The sequence below is a fragment of the Vigna angularis genome, chromosome 5 (genome assembly GCF_016808095.1).
Source record: "Vigna angularis cultivar LongXiaoDou No.4 chromosome 5, ASM1680809v1, whole genome shotgun sequence".
NCBI lineage: Eukaryota > Viridiplantae > Streptophyta > Magnoliopsida > Fabales > Fabaceae > Vigna > Vigna angularis.
Genome location: NC_068974.1, coordinates 8,259,446 through 8,277,830, shown reverse-complemented (window position 1 = coordinate 8,277,830; position 18,385 = coordinate 8,259,446). Strand labels below are relative to the sequence as shown.

Here is an 18,385-nt window from a genome sequence, read left to right as displayed (position 1 = left end):
TGAACGAGAAATTTGGAGTTAAGGCATACGGTGCTCGAGATGGCCTTGTAACAAGGGGTAGATCGTCTATCATTGATAATAAAGGAGGTAGAAAGAGGTCAAGGATGCGAATAGGTGGAAATACATCGTCCATTAGATATTACCATCATAAGAAGGAAGGTCACAACAAAAGGTTTTGTTCAAAGAGGCAGAAGAAGGATAATAAACTTTTTGGTTCAAAGAGGCAGAAGAAGGATAATAAACTTGACAGAGCATCTAGGTTTGGCAAACAGTCTAATGGACCATCTATGTTTGGTGATGTAGCTCTAGTGGAAGATGGTTATGGTGTTCATGGTGTTGAGCAATACTGAAGATTTTGGGTGGATAGTGGACTTAAGATGTTCATTTCATATGGTACCAGGAGTTTACAAAACTTGAAGGAGGTTCAATTCTCCTTAGTGACAACAAGTCTTCTATTAGGTTCCTGGGTTGGAAACCTAACTATCAACACTCACAGTAATCAAAAGAACAATTAAAGAATGGGTTTCTGTATTGATATTGAGAACAAAGTACACTGATAGCCCTAACGGAGGCATAATCCCCGTCTGAGCCGTAACGGAGGCATAATCCCCCTCTTAGCCCTAACGGAGGCATAGTCCCCCTCTTAGCCCTAACAAAGGTGTTAGGGCTGGCGAGTATATGAGAGAACGAGATATAGGAGGGAAAAAGAAGGGAACCGAACGGTAGAGGACATGGGCCGAACGGTGGAAAGGGTGGTGGAAAGGGTGGAGCACGATGGCCGAACGGTTAATAACAGGGAGTGAGCGGACCAGTTGATAGAAGGTGGAGAGGGACCTAGCCGAGCGGTAGAAGGAAGATAGAAAGAGGACCGAACGGTTGGGAGCAGTGGGAAGCATCCTAACTGACATAACAGTTAGGATAGGCGGGACATTTATTAGAATTTATGGTCGTATCTCAGGATACAATTACTTATATGGTAAATAAGGATAAATATATTCTTACCAGATAATCATAATAAATAGACGTATATATGATTATTCTTTACCTTTTCGGGAGGGAGTGATTAGGAATAAGATAGGGGAAACCTAGGGGGAAGGGTATGCTTTTGATAATTAGCTTGTGTAAGAGAGGTTGTGCTCTCAGGTAACTGAAGGAGATCCTGCTCCCAGTTATTGGTTGTTATCTTGACTCAGTATTTCTATTTAATAACAGTGGTATATTCAATAAATCTCCATTGTTCCTTATCATTGAGAGTGTGTGAGTGAGCCTGCTAGTTACGTCGCATACTCGGGTACGTAACAGGAGGCATAATCCCCCTCTTAGCCCTAACGAAGGCATAATCCCCGTCTTAGCCCTAACGAAGGCATAATCCCCCTCTTCTAGGCAAAGTCCAGATTTACAAAATAGTACTCAAAAACTCCCCTCTAACATGAATAGAAATCTATTTATATAAGATCTCCCATCCCGCCTTTCCTAACTACTCTCTCATTTTCCCGCCTTTCTTAACTGCTCTCTCATTTCCTCTTCCTTCTATCCTTTTACCTTAGGTCCTATCATTACACCCTGTTGCAAACAACCTTGTCCTCAAGGCTGGAACAATGAAGTTGAGCCCATAGCATTGTGTTATGGTCTTATCATAGGAAGGGAACCCTCTAGCTACTACCTGCAACTTCCTGTCTGGAGGCTTGGGTCGAAATGAGAGACATAACTTATAGGACCATTTTCGTGTCTGCATTATTTCCTTGAAGGCAAGGAGCTTCTTATTCTTCCCTCAAAAATAACTTCTTCTACCGTTCGGCTCTCTTCCCACTATCTTTATATTGTTCGGCTCTCTTCCTACTATCTTTATACCGTTCGGCTCTCTTCCCACTATCTTTATACCGTTTGGCTCTCTTCCCCTTATCTTTATACCGTTCGGCTCTCTTACCCCTATCTTTATACCGTTCGGCTCCTCCCCCTTGACAGAGTTGTTGCAAGATCTTCAATTGTGGACAACTTCGTCTGCTTCAAGTCTAATTCAGTCTCAGCTCCTTCAATCTCCTCCTCTTCATCCTCCGCCAACCTAACCATCCGTAGACTCCTTTCTAGGCAATAATTGCTTGGAGCGCACGGTCCCCTGAAACACCTTCCCTCCTCTCTCCGTTTCAGGAATTCTGAGTAAGGCAGTTTCCAGCTGTTCAATACTAACCCCACATTCTCGGCGACTCCTGATCGGCCTAGGTGATTTGCTTCGGACCGCTCGGCAACTCCCGATCGGCCTGGCGCATTGCCTCAAACCGCTCAACAACCCTTGATCGGCTTGGGTTATAACGATTGGCCTCGGACAGTGTCACCTCTCTGCTCGTTCGTCCCCGAGACGACTGGTCTTCAATCCCGCTCCCGTTCCCCACCTTTGCGCCTCGCTGGAACTCCTCAACATCGCCACCATTAATTCCTGCAGGTTATGTGGTCGGACTTGATTCCGGATGTCCTCTTGCAATCCCGCAAGAAAATATCCTAACAGCTGCTCATCCGGCACCGTCCTCGTTCGACCCGCCAATATCTTTAAGTATTGTACATACTCGTCCACTGTCCCTGTCTGTTTCAATGCCGCCAAACGCTCAACAATGGTTCCAAACCTTATCACCAGGGCTTCCTTCAAACCATCCCATGAACAATTCTTGGCTTTCTCCTTCCAGGCTCTGAACCAGTAGCCAGCGCTTCCCTCCATCCTGATATCGGTTAGGCGCACCTTTTTCTCCTTCGATACCCCTTGTAACTCGAAGAATTCCTCTGCCTATGCGATCCAGCTAGTGGGATCCGCACCGTCAAATGTAGGTAGTTCAACGCGCTTCCTCCAACTGCGTCGAACTTCTCCTCTGTCTTCTTCCGATTCCTCCTTTGAGTTTTCCAATGGTCGTCATTCGCGTCCCACATTAACGAATCACCACTTCCTTTGGATCTTCTAGGCTTGTTCCTGGTGCGACGTCCTGAAGCTCGTTGGAATGCGAGAGTCATCGCTCGCACCTCCGCCTTCGATTCCTCCACCGTCGACTCAATCGCCATCAATTGTCCCTCCATTCTTCTTCTTCACACGCGCTCCATTTGCTCCTCTGATATAAATCCGACAGGTCGGACCAATTTATTAGGTTCCTGGGTTGGAAACCTAACTATCAACGCTCACAGTAATCAAAAGAACAATGAAAGAATGGGTTTCTATATTGATATTGAGAACAAAGTACACTGATAGCGCTAATGGAGGCCTAATCCCCCTCTTAGCCCTAACAGAGGCATAATCCCCCTCTTCTGGCCAAAGTCCAGATTTACAAAATAATACTCAAAAACTCCCCTCTAACAATGAATAGAACTCTATTTATATAAGATCTCCCATCCCGCCTTTCCTAACTGCTCTCTCATTTTCCCGCCTTTCTTAACTGCTCTCTCATTTCCTCTTCCTTCTATCCTTTTACCTTAGGTCCTATCATCTTCTAAGATAATCGTGTTAGAAGCATCATATCTAGTCTCCACCATCAAAACATTGGAAGTTTATATACAATGAATGAGAGGAAAGACAAGAACAAGAAAGGTCATATCTATACTTAAAAGAGTTGGGAGAGAAACTAAAATTTTATTATTAATGTTCTCTTAACCCTAATACATCATACTACTCTATTTATAAGGGATAGTAGTTCAACATACAAAGGAAAAACAAAAGGCTCCTAAAAAGCCTACTAGAAAAATACATTACATTTCAACACTTCCCGTCAAGTTGGAGCATATAGATCATATGCACCAAGCTTGGAACATATAAATTGAATTCTAGGCCCCCTTAGAGATTTGGTCAGAATGTCCTCGAGTTGTTCATTAGAGTTGACAAACTCGGTAACAAGTTCCTTGGACAACAACTTCTCTCTAACAAAATGACAATTAATTTCTATGTGTTTTGTTCTCTTGTGAAAAACTAGATTGGAGGCAATATGAAGGGCTGCTTGGTTGTCACAGTACAGTTTCAGCTGCTCAGTTTCACAAAATTGCAATTCTTGAAGTTGTCTGATCCACACAAGTTCTCATGTAGTTAAAGCCATAGATTGGTATTTAGCTTCAGCACTAGATCGAGCAACAACACTTTGTTTCTTACTTTTCCAAGATACAAGGTTCCCTCCAAGTAAAACACAGTATCATGTAGTAGATCTCTTATCAATTGGACAATCAGCCAATTTGCACCACAATATCCTTCGATCTGAGTGTTTCCCTTGTTCTCATACAACAATCCCAGTCCTGGGTTTCCTTTTACATATCTGAGAATGCGAATCACTGCATTCCAATGGTCAACATGTGGATTTTGCATAAATTGAATCAACTCCCACAGGATAACAAAGATCAGGTCTTGTTATGGTAAGATAGATGAGTTCTCCTACAGACAATTTCACTGTGCAACTTCAAAGTAACACCTACAGACAATTACCACCTAATTGGAGTTACTCAAAGGAAGGGAGAAATTCAGTGGGTTTTACCAACTCCAACAGAGGAAGTGGAGAGAGCAGTGGTTGTCTGAGCACCATCAATAGTTCTCCTGCTGGGACTCAACAAGGAGGGACACCATTTAGAAAATTGTCCCAAGAAGAATTGCAAGATCAAATAAAAAAGGATTATGCTTCAGGTGTGATGAAAAGTTTGGGCCTAATCATACTTGCAAAAATAAACAACTCCATATGCTGCTTATTTCGAAAGAGGAAATTCAGGAGTTAGGGGAATTTGTTGCCTGCATTCATAAAGAAGTTTCAACCTTTCACCTTGAGGATAAGGTGCATCTTCATGAAGGGGGTGTTGATAGTTTACAAAATAAGGAAAAAAGAAGGTAGTTCGTACAGTTGAAAACACCTCCCACCCATTGAAAACAGCTAGGAAGATGCTACTGCCATCAATAAGGAGTTAAGGAGTTTCCTGCTTTTCACCTTGAGGACAAGGTGAAATTTCATGGAGGGGGTATTGATAAATTCAAGGGAAATGTTTATATTAGGAGAAATTAAAGGAACAGACAATTATAATTGTTTGTGGGTAGGTTTTGTTGTCTCATACTTTTATAAAGTCTGTGTAGACAGTTGTTTTTAGCAGCTTTTTAGGAAGTTTTATAAAGGGAAGGCTAGGGAGAGTCTGGTCCTCTCGAAAGACTAGGGCTAGTGTAACAATTTAGATTAATGTGCTTGTTTCATTGTTAATAAAGCTGTCTAGTTTTTTTGGGTGAACATCCAAGAAACTGTCTTGGAAATCTTTACAGTTTTAAATAAATCTGGGTACCTATTAAAAAGCTTTTTAATAAATTCTATTTAAGATGACCTATTCTAAAAGGTTCAAGGGGCACTACAGATAATTGAAAAGATGCCTTTGAAAAGAATCAAACTTGGGAGACTTTTGGTAGACCATTTGATAAAAACAGGTGAATCTACATTGGGAAATATTAATCTAATGGCATATCATATTATTACGAAGCAAAGTTAACAAAAATGACTACCCTTTCGTCACTCCTTAACAGTCCTCATATAACCCTATGCATTTGTCAATTTTCTTACACTACTTCCATGTCAGCCCCTCTCTTTCCTTCTTTGTTCCTCTTAACAAAGACCATCTAAACCTTGGGCCTTCCCACTAAAACTAGGCCCACACCTAGAGTCCAAATAAACTCAAGTGGCAGAAGTTTCTTTAAATTTACTCTCAAATTCAATGAAGCAATAGGTCAAATCATTTGGTAGAGATTTACCACGTATTAAAGGTAAATCTCATAGTTTACATGTTAATATATTTAACAAAAAATACAAATCCATGCATAACAGGTAAATTACCATACCAGTGATGAACATTGTGATGCTATAAGCTCCAGATCTATCTCACCTACTTTGCTAGATGGAAAGATAATTTCCTACAATAGCACATCATGTTAGAAAGCAATCACATAGAAGGTTCAACTGCTTTCCTTTCATACAAGTGAAAGACATTTATCTGCAATAAGAAAAGTGTTTGCATACTATTAGATATTTTAGATATCTATCTTTTATCTTTTATCTTTTATTTATCTATTATTATTTCTTTTTGTTCACTATTTGTAATTTGGGCTTAGACCATATTCTCTTTATTATAAATACATTTTGTAAGATTGAGTTAGGCTTAAAGTCTACTTTTTAACATGGTATTAAAACCAGGTTAAAAGTCTATCTTAGTGAAATTTGACTTGACGTTTGTTGAATCTATTGTTCCACCTGCTATCGGACCGTTATCGAACCACCTATTAAAGTCTAGTCCCATGCTCAAGATATATATGTTGAATCTATTGTTCCACCTGCTATTGGACCGTTATCGAACCACCTATTAAAGTCTAGTCCCATGCTCAAGATATATATACCTCAGCGTGATAAGAGTATGTTGAAAGTCTCGTATCAACTAGAGATAAAGCCAATTTAAAGTATATATGTGGGTGCAAACCTCACATTACAAGTCAATTTTGTAGGATTGAATTAAGTTTAAAGTTCTCTTCTTAACATAGTTTGTTAGATATATTAGATATCTATTTATCATTTATCTTCTCTTTATTATTATTTTTTTTTTTAGGATTGAATTAGGTTTAAAGTTCTCTTCTTAACATGATTTGTTAGATATATTAGATATCTATTTATCATTTATCTTCTCTTTATTATTATTTCTTTTCTATCATTATTTGTAATTTAGGCTTAGCTCATATTCTCTTCATTATAAATACACTTTGTAAGATTGAGTTAGGCTTAAAGTTCACTTCTTAACATGATATTAGAATCAGGTTGTAGTCTATCATAACAAAATTTGATGTTTGTTGGATCTATTGTTCCACTTACTATTAGGTCATGAACCACCCATTAATGTCTAGTCTCACGTTCAAGATGTATATACCTCGACATGATGCGGTGTATTGAAAGTTTCACAATTTTGTAGTGTTGAGTTAGGCTTAAAGTTCACTTCTTAACATGGTTTGTTAGATATATTAGATATCTATATTTTATCTTTTATCTTCTGTTTATTTGTTATTATTTCTTTTCTACCATTATTCTACACACTACACAAGGGAGATTACTCTTGTACCTATTTTTCACTATATTCAACACATACCATGCCTTCAGGAAAACCAGCTAAATTTGTTATTGCATCTGCTGCTACAGCTGCAACTTGTTCATCACTGCACATGTGAGGAAATCAAAAGATCTATTATGTAAGTGAACTATAAAAAAACGAGTAATTATTAGCCAGCAAAGAGATCTAAACAAAGATATGTAAAATAAAGGACAAGTAATTATAGAACCCTATTAAGATGCATCCCTTGACCACATTATAAAAAGGGTCCTTTACAGAAATCTTGATTTACTGCTAAATGGCAGTTTATTGTCGAGGTATTTTAAGAAGTTTTAGATTTTATTATGACGATATATTTTACGTAGTTTTAAATTTTATTTCTATTGGTTTTCATTTTGTATATTGGTTATATCTTGGTTTTATTACTAACATATCAATACCGCACTAAGGGATTTGATTCCTAGGATAGGTTGTACTTGTTTCCTAAATTATCGAATCAGGGTATGTAATATATATCAGATCGTGTAATCAAACTGAATAAGAGAAATTATTTTCTTCTAATTTTGAGATTGTATCAGAGGTTCTGATCAATAGGAGTCTCTCCTTGTGTGGCTTAATTACGGCCTTCATTGTTGTGTAAACCTAATTGCAATCTTCATTGCCACATGTTCTGTTTTCAGTATTCATTGTTGCACAATCTGACGTCCATTGCTATGCGTCTCTTATTAATTTATTTCTTTGGGCCTTAATTGCACATAATTGTAATGGCTGAAATGGAAAATGGTGACAAGTCTCACAATGCAGGAGAATTACATAAAGTTCATTCAACATATTGGTTGAATGAAAATATATATATATATATATATATATATATATATATATATATATATATATATATCTAAAACGGTCGCAACATTGAGACCATCTTGAAAGTGAAAGGAAAGGCTAGCCATTAAACCAATGATGTTGTTGAAGATGATCCTATTTTCCAGTCATGGGACGAAGAAGACTCCATGATCAAGGAACTCAATCATTCTAGAAAGCAGTGATATGTGTATGTTTCTCAATTCGGAAAAAGCCGTATGGTTTGCAATAGGGCAAAAATTTGTAAGGCAAAAGATACAGAACAAATCTATGATGTGAAGGTAATAGCCATGACAGCCAAATATGTTATTGAGTATGCTAATCATCTTAAAGCTTTATGGATGGAATTGGATCACTTCAGTGTCATTAAGGCCAAGTGTTATGAGGATTCAACAATTTTAAGAGAGTACATTGAATAGGATTGGGTGTATGTTAGGATATAGGGTGGTAAGGGTATAATGAGTAATGGGTTTAGGATAGAAGGAGCAGGAATTATATAAATAGTACTCTATTACGTTGTCAGGGGGATTATTGAAGATTATTTTGTAAATCTAGACATTGGCCAGAAGAGGGGGATTAGGCCTCCGTTAGGGTTAAGATTATTTTATAAATCTAGACATTCTTTCATTATTCTTTCTATCTTCTGAGTGTGTTCTAGTTAGGTTTCCAACCTAGGAACCTAACAAATTTGTCCGACCTGCCGAATCATCAACAGGAGAATTGCTAGATCGAGAAGCTGTTGGATCCAATTAAAGACGGAGCAAGACGATGGGCAAGCTACTGCTTGGGAGAATAGAATCGAAGGGAGGATAATCGTGATGGAAGGAAGAGACAATACTTGGGAGAGCAGGACCAGCGAAAGGAGCATGGCAGAATACAGAAGAAATATGGAAGAAATACGGCAAGAAACGGCTGTGATGCGTCAAGACTTACAAGAAATCATGCAAAGGCTGGGTGGACGAAACAGGAACCAGGATGGACACGCAGATGGGGGCCAAGCGTCTGTCAACGAGAATCAGAGGGTGAGGCGGAAAGACGAAGGAGGAAGGGAAGGCGAACATACTGAGGGGCAAAACAGCTGGCGGAAACGGGTGGCGCTACCCATCTTCGAGGGGATCGATCCGCTGAACTGGATCAATCGCGCAGAGAAATTGTTCAAGTTACGAAGGGTATTGTTGGAGGAAAAGGTGCGCCTAGCCGATATCAGTATGGAGGGGAGCGCTGGCTACTGGTTCAGAGCATGGAAGGAGAAAGCCAAAAATCGTTCCTGGGATGGCTTGAAGGAAGCCATGGTGATAAGGTTTGGAACCATTGTTGAGCGTTTGGCGGCATCGAAACAGATGGGGACAGTGGAAGAGTATGTACAGGGAGGCGAAAAGGTAAGATCGGGATTAGCCGAGTAGTCCGAGGCCGATCACTATAACACAGGCCGATCGAGAGTTGTCGAGCGGTCCGAGGCCATAGAAGACCAGTCGTCTTGGGGACGAACGAGCGATGAGATGACACGGTCGGAGGCCGATCGCTATAGCCCATGCCGATCGCTAGTGGCCGAGCAGAGGCCGATCGCTATAACACATGCCTATTGAAAGTTACCGAGCGGTCAGAAGCCGATCGCCATAATCCAGGACGACCGTTCGGTCCAGGCCATCATTGGCCAGAAAAGAATCGAGGGACGGTTATTTTGGGGGAGGATGAAGAGGTGGAGACTGAGGAAGCTGAGACCGAAGTAGACCGGAAGCAGATGGAGATGTCCGCTTTCTCGGCTGGAGGCCTCACTCAGCCAAAAATGATGAAGCCGAACGGTTTGGTAGGGGGCCAAACAGGTATGGTTTTGACCAACAATGGAGCCAGCCACAATTTCATAGGCAAGGGACTGTAGAGGAACGGGGTTTACCCATGGAGGATAACCAACCGTACCAGGTGAGCTTGGGGGATGAGCAGAGGAAGAAAACCAACACGGACCGAACGGTAGATCGAGGGTTGTTGAGCGGTCTGAGGTCAAGCGCAATATCCCAGGTGAGGTTGCCGAGCAGTCCGAGACAGAATTAGACCTGAAGCAGACGAAGTTGTCCACTCTCTCGGCTGGAGGCCCTATTCAGCCAAAAGCGATGAAGTTGCACAGTTCGATAGGGGACCGAACGGTATTGCCCATTATAGGACGAAACCGAACAGTGTTAACCAATATAAGGGAGGAACCGAACGGTAGAAAAGCAGGGGAAAGCAAGCCGAGCGGTATAAAGATAGGAAGAAGAAAACCGAACGGTAGAAAAGCATGGGAAAGCAAGCCGAGCGGTATAAAGATAGGAAGAAGAAAACCGAACGGTGGAAAAGCGTGGGAAAGCAAACCGAACGGTATAAAGATAGGGAGAAGAAAGCCTAACGGTATAAAGATAGGAAGAAGAGAGCCGAACGGTAGAAGAAGTTATTTTACAAGGAAGGATAAGAAGCTCCTTGCTTTCAAGGAAATAATGCAGACATGAAAAGGGTGCTATAAAGTCCGTATCTCATCTCGACCACCACCCAAGCCTCCTGACTGGAATTGGAGGGCATAATCAGTGGGTTCCCTTCATAGAATAACAAGATGATAAAGAGGAGCCAAGAGATCAAGTTTTTTGGTTCCAACCTTGAGGACAAGGTTGTTCTACAGCGAGGTGTAATGTTAGGATATAAGGTGGTAAGGGTATAATGGGTAATGGGTTTAGGATAGAAGGAGGAGGAATTATATAAATAGTACTCTATTATGTTGTCAGGGGGATTATTAAAGATTATTTTGTAAATCTGGACATTGGCCAGAAGAGGGGGATTAGGCCTCCGTTAGGGTTAAGAGGGGGATTAGACCTCCATTAACACTATCAGTGTACTTTGTTCTCTATATCAATAGAGAAATCCATTCTTTCATTGTTCTTTCTATCTTCTGAGCGTGTTCTAGTTAGGTTTCCAACCCAGGAACCTAACAGTGTATGATTTCTTAGTAGGTCTAAACCACAAATATGATCAAGTTAGAGTTCAAATATTGGGAAAGGAGAAGGTTCCAAGACTCAATGTACTGATGGAAATCATTGGAGTGAAGAAAGTCAGAGTCTATTGCTAGAGACTGCTATTGCAGAAAATTCAACAATGATTGTTGAAAGAACAACAGACATGGTTACAGACTGAAAAAATGGAGGCCCTTTTAAAAAGATGGAGAGAAAAAAAGGAGTATGATGTACCTATTGCAAGAAGCCATGCCACACTAGGGATAAATGTTGGAAGTTGCATGAAAAACCCCACAACCAAGATCGGGGATACAAAGGAGGTCTTCTGAAGAAGGGTTTAAACAGCCTATGTTGTTGATTCCCATGTTGTTCCCGAAAATCAAAGGATTCCTAGAAATCAAAGGAGGTCTTCTGAAGAGGGGTTTTAATTATGTACATTGGTCATATCTTGATTTTATTACTAGAACATCAATCCCACAATCTTAGGGATTTGATTCCTAGAGTAGGTAGTACTTATTTCCAAATTTATCCAATTAATGTATGTATATAAATCAGATGTATGAGATGTATGTAATGAGACTGAATAAGAGAGAAATTTTCTTCTAAACTTGAGATGGTATTAAAGCAACTAATCCTTGAGAGCCTCATTTTTTATACAACCTTCATTGTTGTGTAAACTCTAAAACACAGTCTTAATTGTTGTGTAAACCCTAAAATGCCTTCATTGTTGAGTAAATCCTAAAATGCAGCCATCCTTGCAATGACTCTTTGGTCTCCATTTCAGGCTTCATTGCTGCATGATTCATTTTTTATCTAGATTCATTGTGTTCACATTCATTCTTCCCTCTCTTGCCTTAATTGAACATAATTGTAATGGGTGAAATGAAAAGTGGAGACAAGCCCTACAATGTAGGAGAATTACAGAAAGAAAGAGTAAGGTCCTTAGTAAACTGAAATTGTTCGATTTACATAATCAAACATAAAGACAGAGGAACTCATGCTTAGTAAACAAAGTACCATCAGATCAATAATAAATAATCTCATGTAAGTTCCCAATATATATAAGATTACTTCCGATTACTAGAATCTCATATAATATCTCATACATGTCACGAGAACCAACAAGTACAAGTTTTAACCCTCTTTTATAAATTACCAATATCAACCTTTCTTTCATAAGCTTCAATTCAATTTCTTATTAAAATTAAGATTTGATATTCATTTGTATCTTGGATTATGTCATCTAAAACAACTAGAAATGAAAAATGCATGAAATATCCCTTACCTATATTTCTAGGTATTGCGATAGTCAGCATAATTATTTTATTGCAATAAACAATTCAGCAAAGTCAGAATGATAAGGAACTCAAAATACTTTCTCTACTTACCCTTTTATGATGCAATCAAGCAAAAGAGGATATATGTTGAAGTCTTTAATTAGACGAGCACTTGCAGCAACTTTGTCATCATTGTCAACACTCTCTAGAAGGCGACTTACCTAAAAGTTGCTACCATGTCAATAAAAGTATTACTACAAAAAGAGTGATACATAAGTAGTGATTTCTTTATTTAAACTCATATCTTAACATCTCAGCTATGCCAACATCCCAACGCGCACCAATAATTTGCCATCACATGAAAAGTTTATTAAAAAGAAAAAAAAACAGAAAACATGGGGGCCAAACCAAACCCATGTAAAAAAATACAATGCAAACTTCCTACTAAAGAACTAAACAACTCTAAATTGGAAGTTGAAACTTATTATGAAAGAAATCAAGAACAATCTTTGATGGCATAGTATCATACCCTTTATAGTGAATCTTAAACACAAAGAAGCTAATTTATCCTCACACTGGTTACCCTCCCTAACAAATAGTAATTTGCATATGTAAAAATATCAAGCTAAAATGATTTCCAAATGTAAATTTGTAGGAAATAGGAACATTTTAGGAGATAAGAACTTCTTTGGCGTTTATTTTTTCCAAGTTTTTTGGGTACTTGATATAACTAGGTTCAATGCATAATAAGAAGTAGCGGCATCTTAATTATTCTCTTGTAAATTGATTTTGCATTGATTATCTTTGTAATTCTCTTGTATATAAATAAATCCGTTCTGCTGGTTAAAATTATCAATCAAGCATATCAAGAAAACATTTGTTTCTCTCCTCTAAAAAATATTCACCGGTAACTATCAAAGAATTTCAATTATCAACATATACAACTTGGAGGGAACGCTTCATTAAATCTTAAATGCCAATGCATAGTCATATGTCCAGCATTCTTTAATAAGGAGAAACACTACACTGGATTAGGACAAAAACGATTGGTAAGAGGACGTACTCTCCCCTATAGATAGACATGATAGTAAGAGAAACCAACCTTACAGTAAGTAAATGATTAAATATGTAAGACAAAAATGTTACAGTTTTCAAGGATAGACTCTCCCAAATAGGAACCAGGTAAGCCAAAGCAAACAAACACCAATTGGGTGAAGGTTCGCAATTATTTTTATATCTCTAAAACACCATTATAACAACAACCCTTGGGGCTTGAAGCATGGATAATGCCTCAAATTCACTCTACCTCATGCTGAAAGTAAATTTTATTTTGAACTCAAAGATCTTACTTCTAAAGGCTCATCACGTCCAATACTAACTATCTTAGCAGCTTAATCTATAAGGTAAAAGGTTCAAGATTGATTCTATATTTCTACACACGTGTACACAAACTCAAGAATAGGCCATTGGTAGCCCACATATATTATATTTGGGGATTGACCGAATAGAATTTGCAAAGATCTATGTACAGAAATAGTAAAGTACATTCCATTAAACATAAATTATTTATCTTTATTGGTGGGGTTGAGGGTGATGAATCCTCATTGTCAATGCAAGAGAAGTATTTAAACAAACTTGGCATATATAAAGCATATCCACATACTGTTTTGCAAGATAAGGATCTGACTGCTTGAGATTCTGCCTGCAGACCAACTTGAACAAAAGGCTGAACCAAAATCATAATAGCAAAAGAATAAGAATAACCATTACAATGATAACACAGTTAAATAGGAGAATAATACAGAATCTTATGTATGCAGAATGAAAATTGTTTGCTAATGATTCAAATGTCCTATTCCAATAACACTGAAACATTATATGAAGATAGAAAATGATTATATAAATTAAAAATAGAACTAATATATTCAATCAGTTATCCAGTGCATAAGAAACAGAAACAAAAAAACTTGAGTCAATTATTGTAGCCCACTCTTGCGAATTGTTTTTCTCAAAAACAATAATCTAACTAAAACTATAAATAGATAATATTTTGGCAAAACATATAATACACCTTAAAAAAATATATATATATAGTATACTTGGACAATTTGCAAATCATATTCCACTAACAATTTAGAAATCAAAAATAGAAAGAATGAGCTAAGAGTGTATATTGCAAACCATATACTGCAGGATCAAAGAAGCTCCCAACGTCGTATTGAATAGCTTTTCAACACATGCAACAAGAGTATTTTCTATGTCAGGCACGTCAAAGTTAGTCTGTAGTGCACTGCAAAATTAAAGGAGAAAATCAAGAGAAAATTTCTCCAGAACGAGGTATTATGTCATATGTCATCGAATTAACAGTAAACACGACCCCAACTTTATGTCATGACCAAGAAGAGAATTAAAAAAAAAAAAAAAAAAAAAAAACTACCAACACAAAGTCATACACATCATACATGCAAATAAGTTCTCCACTGATCAAGATTCTAAAACTAAATCGTTTTTATTTTTTGTAAATAGGTGAAAGCACTTCGTCTATCAAATCATTATAAAGTACCAAAGAGAACCATGAGTTGTATATTTTTAATCAAAATGCTTTCAATCAAAGTCAAGAAGAAAATTCTGAATGCAAACAAGTCTTAATAATGTCAAACCTAACCCCCCAGAAAAATTCAGCATAAAGACCATATATAAATTTCCATTTTCTTGAGACACCAAGACTTAGCTTTCCTTTTTTTGAAGAACAATCCTATGCACACACTCACAAACACCCTCATTTTAAACCAAGTAAAAACTCCTATAGGCAGCAAAACATAGAAAGATAAAAGGGTACAGCATAAGTGAGAAAAAGAAGCAAACTTGATAATGAGTGTAAGAGGGAAGCGATTGAGAAAGTCCCTAGCGGAATCATCGCTTTGCACCCCTGAAATCGAATCAATGTTATTCTCAAAGTGAAAATACTGATAAACAAAGAAAAGGGAAGTGAATAACAGGTAAATTAGTAACCTGGGTAGCGACTAAAATCAGAAGCTGCTTGGAGAAGTTGAGATAGATCACCCATGGCGTCAGTGGCAGTGAGTCTGAAGCAGAAACTATAAATAAGAGAAAGAAAAAAAAAAGGAAAAACAGGAGAACAGGTGGCAAATGATGTTCTACGTGTAAAGCAAGTATAAACTGTGCCGAAAAATATTTGGTTTAGTAAGACTGTTACGTTTAATAAGGACAATAAAAATCAATAAATCTAGACTTGGTGTAAATTAAAGGATAAGATTTTAATTTTAATTTTTTAAAATTTAATTGTTATGTTTTGATTTACTTGTGCAACTTGCAGGGGGGTTTGAGTAGTGAGTGACATGTGAAGCGTAAACAATTGTTATAGGCCCATCAGTTGGAGTTGGATTTAGGTTTTTGCTTCTTCCATTCCCAAGTTTCTACTTGCACCCCGCATAAGATTTGAAATACTTTTGTTTTCCTTTGGAGCTTTATTTGAAACAGTGTTCTCCTTTGCTTTGGAAGAGAAGTATTCTTGAAGGGCTGGTTGTGCGTGTGGTCGTGTTACAATGGTGAAGTATCAAAGTCCGAAAACAAACTTTCACAAAACATTCTTTAGTCAAATTTCTTGCAAAGATTATTTATTTATTTTTTAAATAAGACAAGGTTGATACTATTATAAAAAAAAACTCCTTCACTATAAGTATTTAAGTTTTTCTTTGAATCTTAAATTAAAATCTTGATTATTCAATAGTAATACATGACTCGTGATTTCTAAAACATTACAAAATATTAAAAACGTGTTTCTTTGAATAGATAAATTTGAGAGAGTTTTTCTTTGAAGGGATTTGAAATAAAGGTGAAAGAATTTAAAAGTGAAGTTTGTAAAACTTTGTCATTGATAATAAATAAATAATAATAATAATAATTACAATTTCACCCTTACAATTTTTATAATAAGAATAATTATATTTATAACTATTGTTATTATTGATATTAGTATTATTATTAATTATATATATATATATATATATGATTATGTAATTAGTTTCCAATATTAATGTAAAATTTTCAATCATTCTCTCAATAATAAAGTATGACTCAAACACACAACACCCACAAGAATTAGTTTCCTATTCTGATTTTTTAACATTAGTTTCCTAACCGATGTTTTAACTCACACACATGATTCTCCACATCTTCACATTTCTCACCATGGAATCGATTAGCAATATATTTTTCTCCCTTTTGGAAACATATGTAAATGAATTCTTCTCTCCTTTCCAAGTATACGTAAATGCAAAAATATCAGTCATTATTTTCTACTATTTACTTAGCTTTTCGCACCCAATTGTATTAGTGAATTGTGCTTAATTCTCCATTATTGTCTCATTTCACTATTTGGACATAATTTCAAAACTAATACTTATTTTAATTATTTTAATTATTTGGGCTTAATTATTTCAATTACTATTTGCAAGATAGTCATTGTTAGAAGGTTGAGAAAAGGGTCTAAACATATTGTATGGTACCGAACAGTTTGAGTAGGTCAGAACCGAACGGTATGTTGAAGCCTTGACCGAACGACCTGTTGCAAGCCTGCATCAAATGGCCGAGCACTACAAACCGAGCGGTCTGACGAAGTCATGACCAAACGGTTTGTTAAAGCTTGCACTGAATGGTTGAGCACTAATGACCGAACGGCAATTAATTGTTGTCCGATGACCGTACGGTCTACTGAATCATTCACCGAACGGTCTGTGGAATCCTATACCGAATGGTTTGCTGAAGACTGCACTGAATGGACGAGCACTAGAGAACCGAACGGTCTGAACTGTGTTGCACCGAATGGTTAGAGAAACATGCAGAGCTTGATGACCGAACGGTCTGATGTAGTGATGAACCGAACGACATACAACTTGTCTAAGCCCTTCATGACCGAACGGTCTGATGAAGTCTGCATCAATCAGTTCCTAGCCTGCAGAGCATCACTGAACCGAACGGTCTGATCTCTTAATGACCGAACGGTCAGTAGAGGTGACTAGAGAAACTTAGCAGTGGAAGCACATTTTTGGGACTTCAAGAGGGTGGCCACGTTAGTGTTAAGTGTAATTTTGTTTTAGAATGCCCATTTTAGGACTTTGGGGCCAATTTTAGGTCATTTTGTAGGACAATCCCATTAAAAGGGCAGTTTGGTCTTTTGGGGTCTATATACCCCAAAATCACTTTCACTTGACCTAAGTCTCCCAGCCGCCACTTAGTTTTTCTGTTATTGGGGAGCGTCTTCTTCTTCCTCCCCTTTGGGGAGGTTTTAGGTTTTGTTTTCTTTACTTCTCAATGAATGTATGAACTCATTTTTAATTTCAATTGCATTTGTGTTTGGCTTCCATTTTCAATTCCAGTTTCATTGCTTATTTGCAATTGTGCATTTTAATTCTGTCAGATTTTAGCTTCCCATTTCACATTTTTCAATTTTGCTCATTTATGTTTCCCAGCTTAATTTCATTGCACCCTTTGTTTGTGTTTTGATTTACATCTTGTAGTTGTGTTTAGAAGTTCGTTTTGCTTTGTTCCAACTCTGCATTTTCATTCCAGTTCTTCTAGTTTAATTTACTGTTCATCGCGTTTTCTACTTCATTTCTGCAACGTTTTCTGAGCTTCTGCATTTAGACCGTTCGATTTTACTGTTTTACACAGTTCGATCTGTTGTTTTAACTGCAACCTTTTATGCATTTCTGCTTTAATACCGTTCGGTCACCTGTAGAACCGTTCGGCCTTTACCTTTACTGTTTAGTTTGCTTTTACCGTTCGGTTTCCAACTTTCCTGCATGTCCATTTCCTTTCTTTAGGGATCGTTCGGTCTCCACTTTAAAAACGTTCGGTCTCACATTATGACCGTTCGGTCTTCATGCTTTCTAAATCTTTTTCAGTGTTTTTACTTACGTTTGGTTGTGTTTAATTTCAACCCCCCCCCCTGCGTGTTTGACTTAAGTCTCGAACCACATTTGGTCCTTGAGAGACGACCTAGGAGTCACTTCCTAGTCTATATTGCATTCTTATTTGCACATCAAATTTGTATGGGCTGCGACAACCCATCAAACAACATTGTAACATAGTGCGGAAAAATTGATAAAATTCAAAATTTATCACAGCGCGCGAAAACGTATTTAAAGAAAACCTTATTTAATTACATTATTT

The 18,385-nt window shown here is 37.6% G+C and overlaps 1 protein-coding gene across 2 annotated transcripts in view; it reads right to left on the bottom strand.

The window, feature by feature from the left end:
• The window catches only part of LOC108340592 (uncharacterized), a 29,241-nt gene extending 13,876 nt beyond the window's left edge, over positions 1-15,365 (bottom strand). Inside the window, exons 1-8 of one of the 2 annotated variants that reach the window (XM_017578074.2) lie at positions 15,353-15,365; positions 15,203-15,276; positions 15,056-15,119; positions 14,372-14,480; positions 13,854-13,916; positions 12,302-12,411; positions 7,114-7,180; positions 5,825-5,896 (exon numbers count right to left, since the gene is read on the bottom strand). In XM_017578074.2, the coding sequence (XP_017433563.1) occupies positions 5,825-5,896; positions 7,114-7,180; positions 12,302-12,411; positions 13,854-13,916; positions 14,372-14,480; positions 15,056-15,119; positions 15,203-15,257 (540 nt within the window). In that variant the 5' untranslated portion in view covers positions 15,258-15,276; positions 15,353-15,365. The other variant, XM_017578076.2, reaches the window with a different exon arrangement.
• Between the last annotated feature and the right edge of the window lie 3,020 nt (positions 15,366-18,385).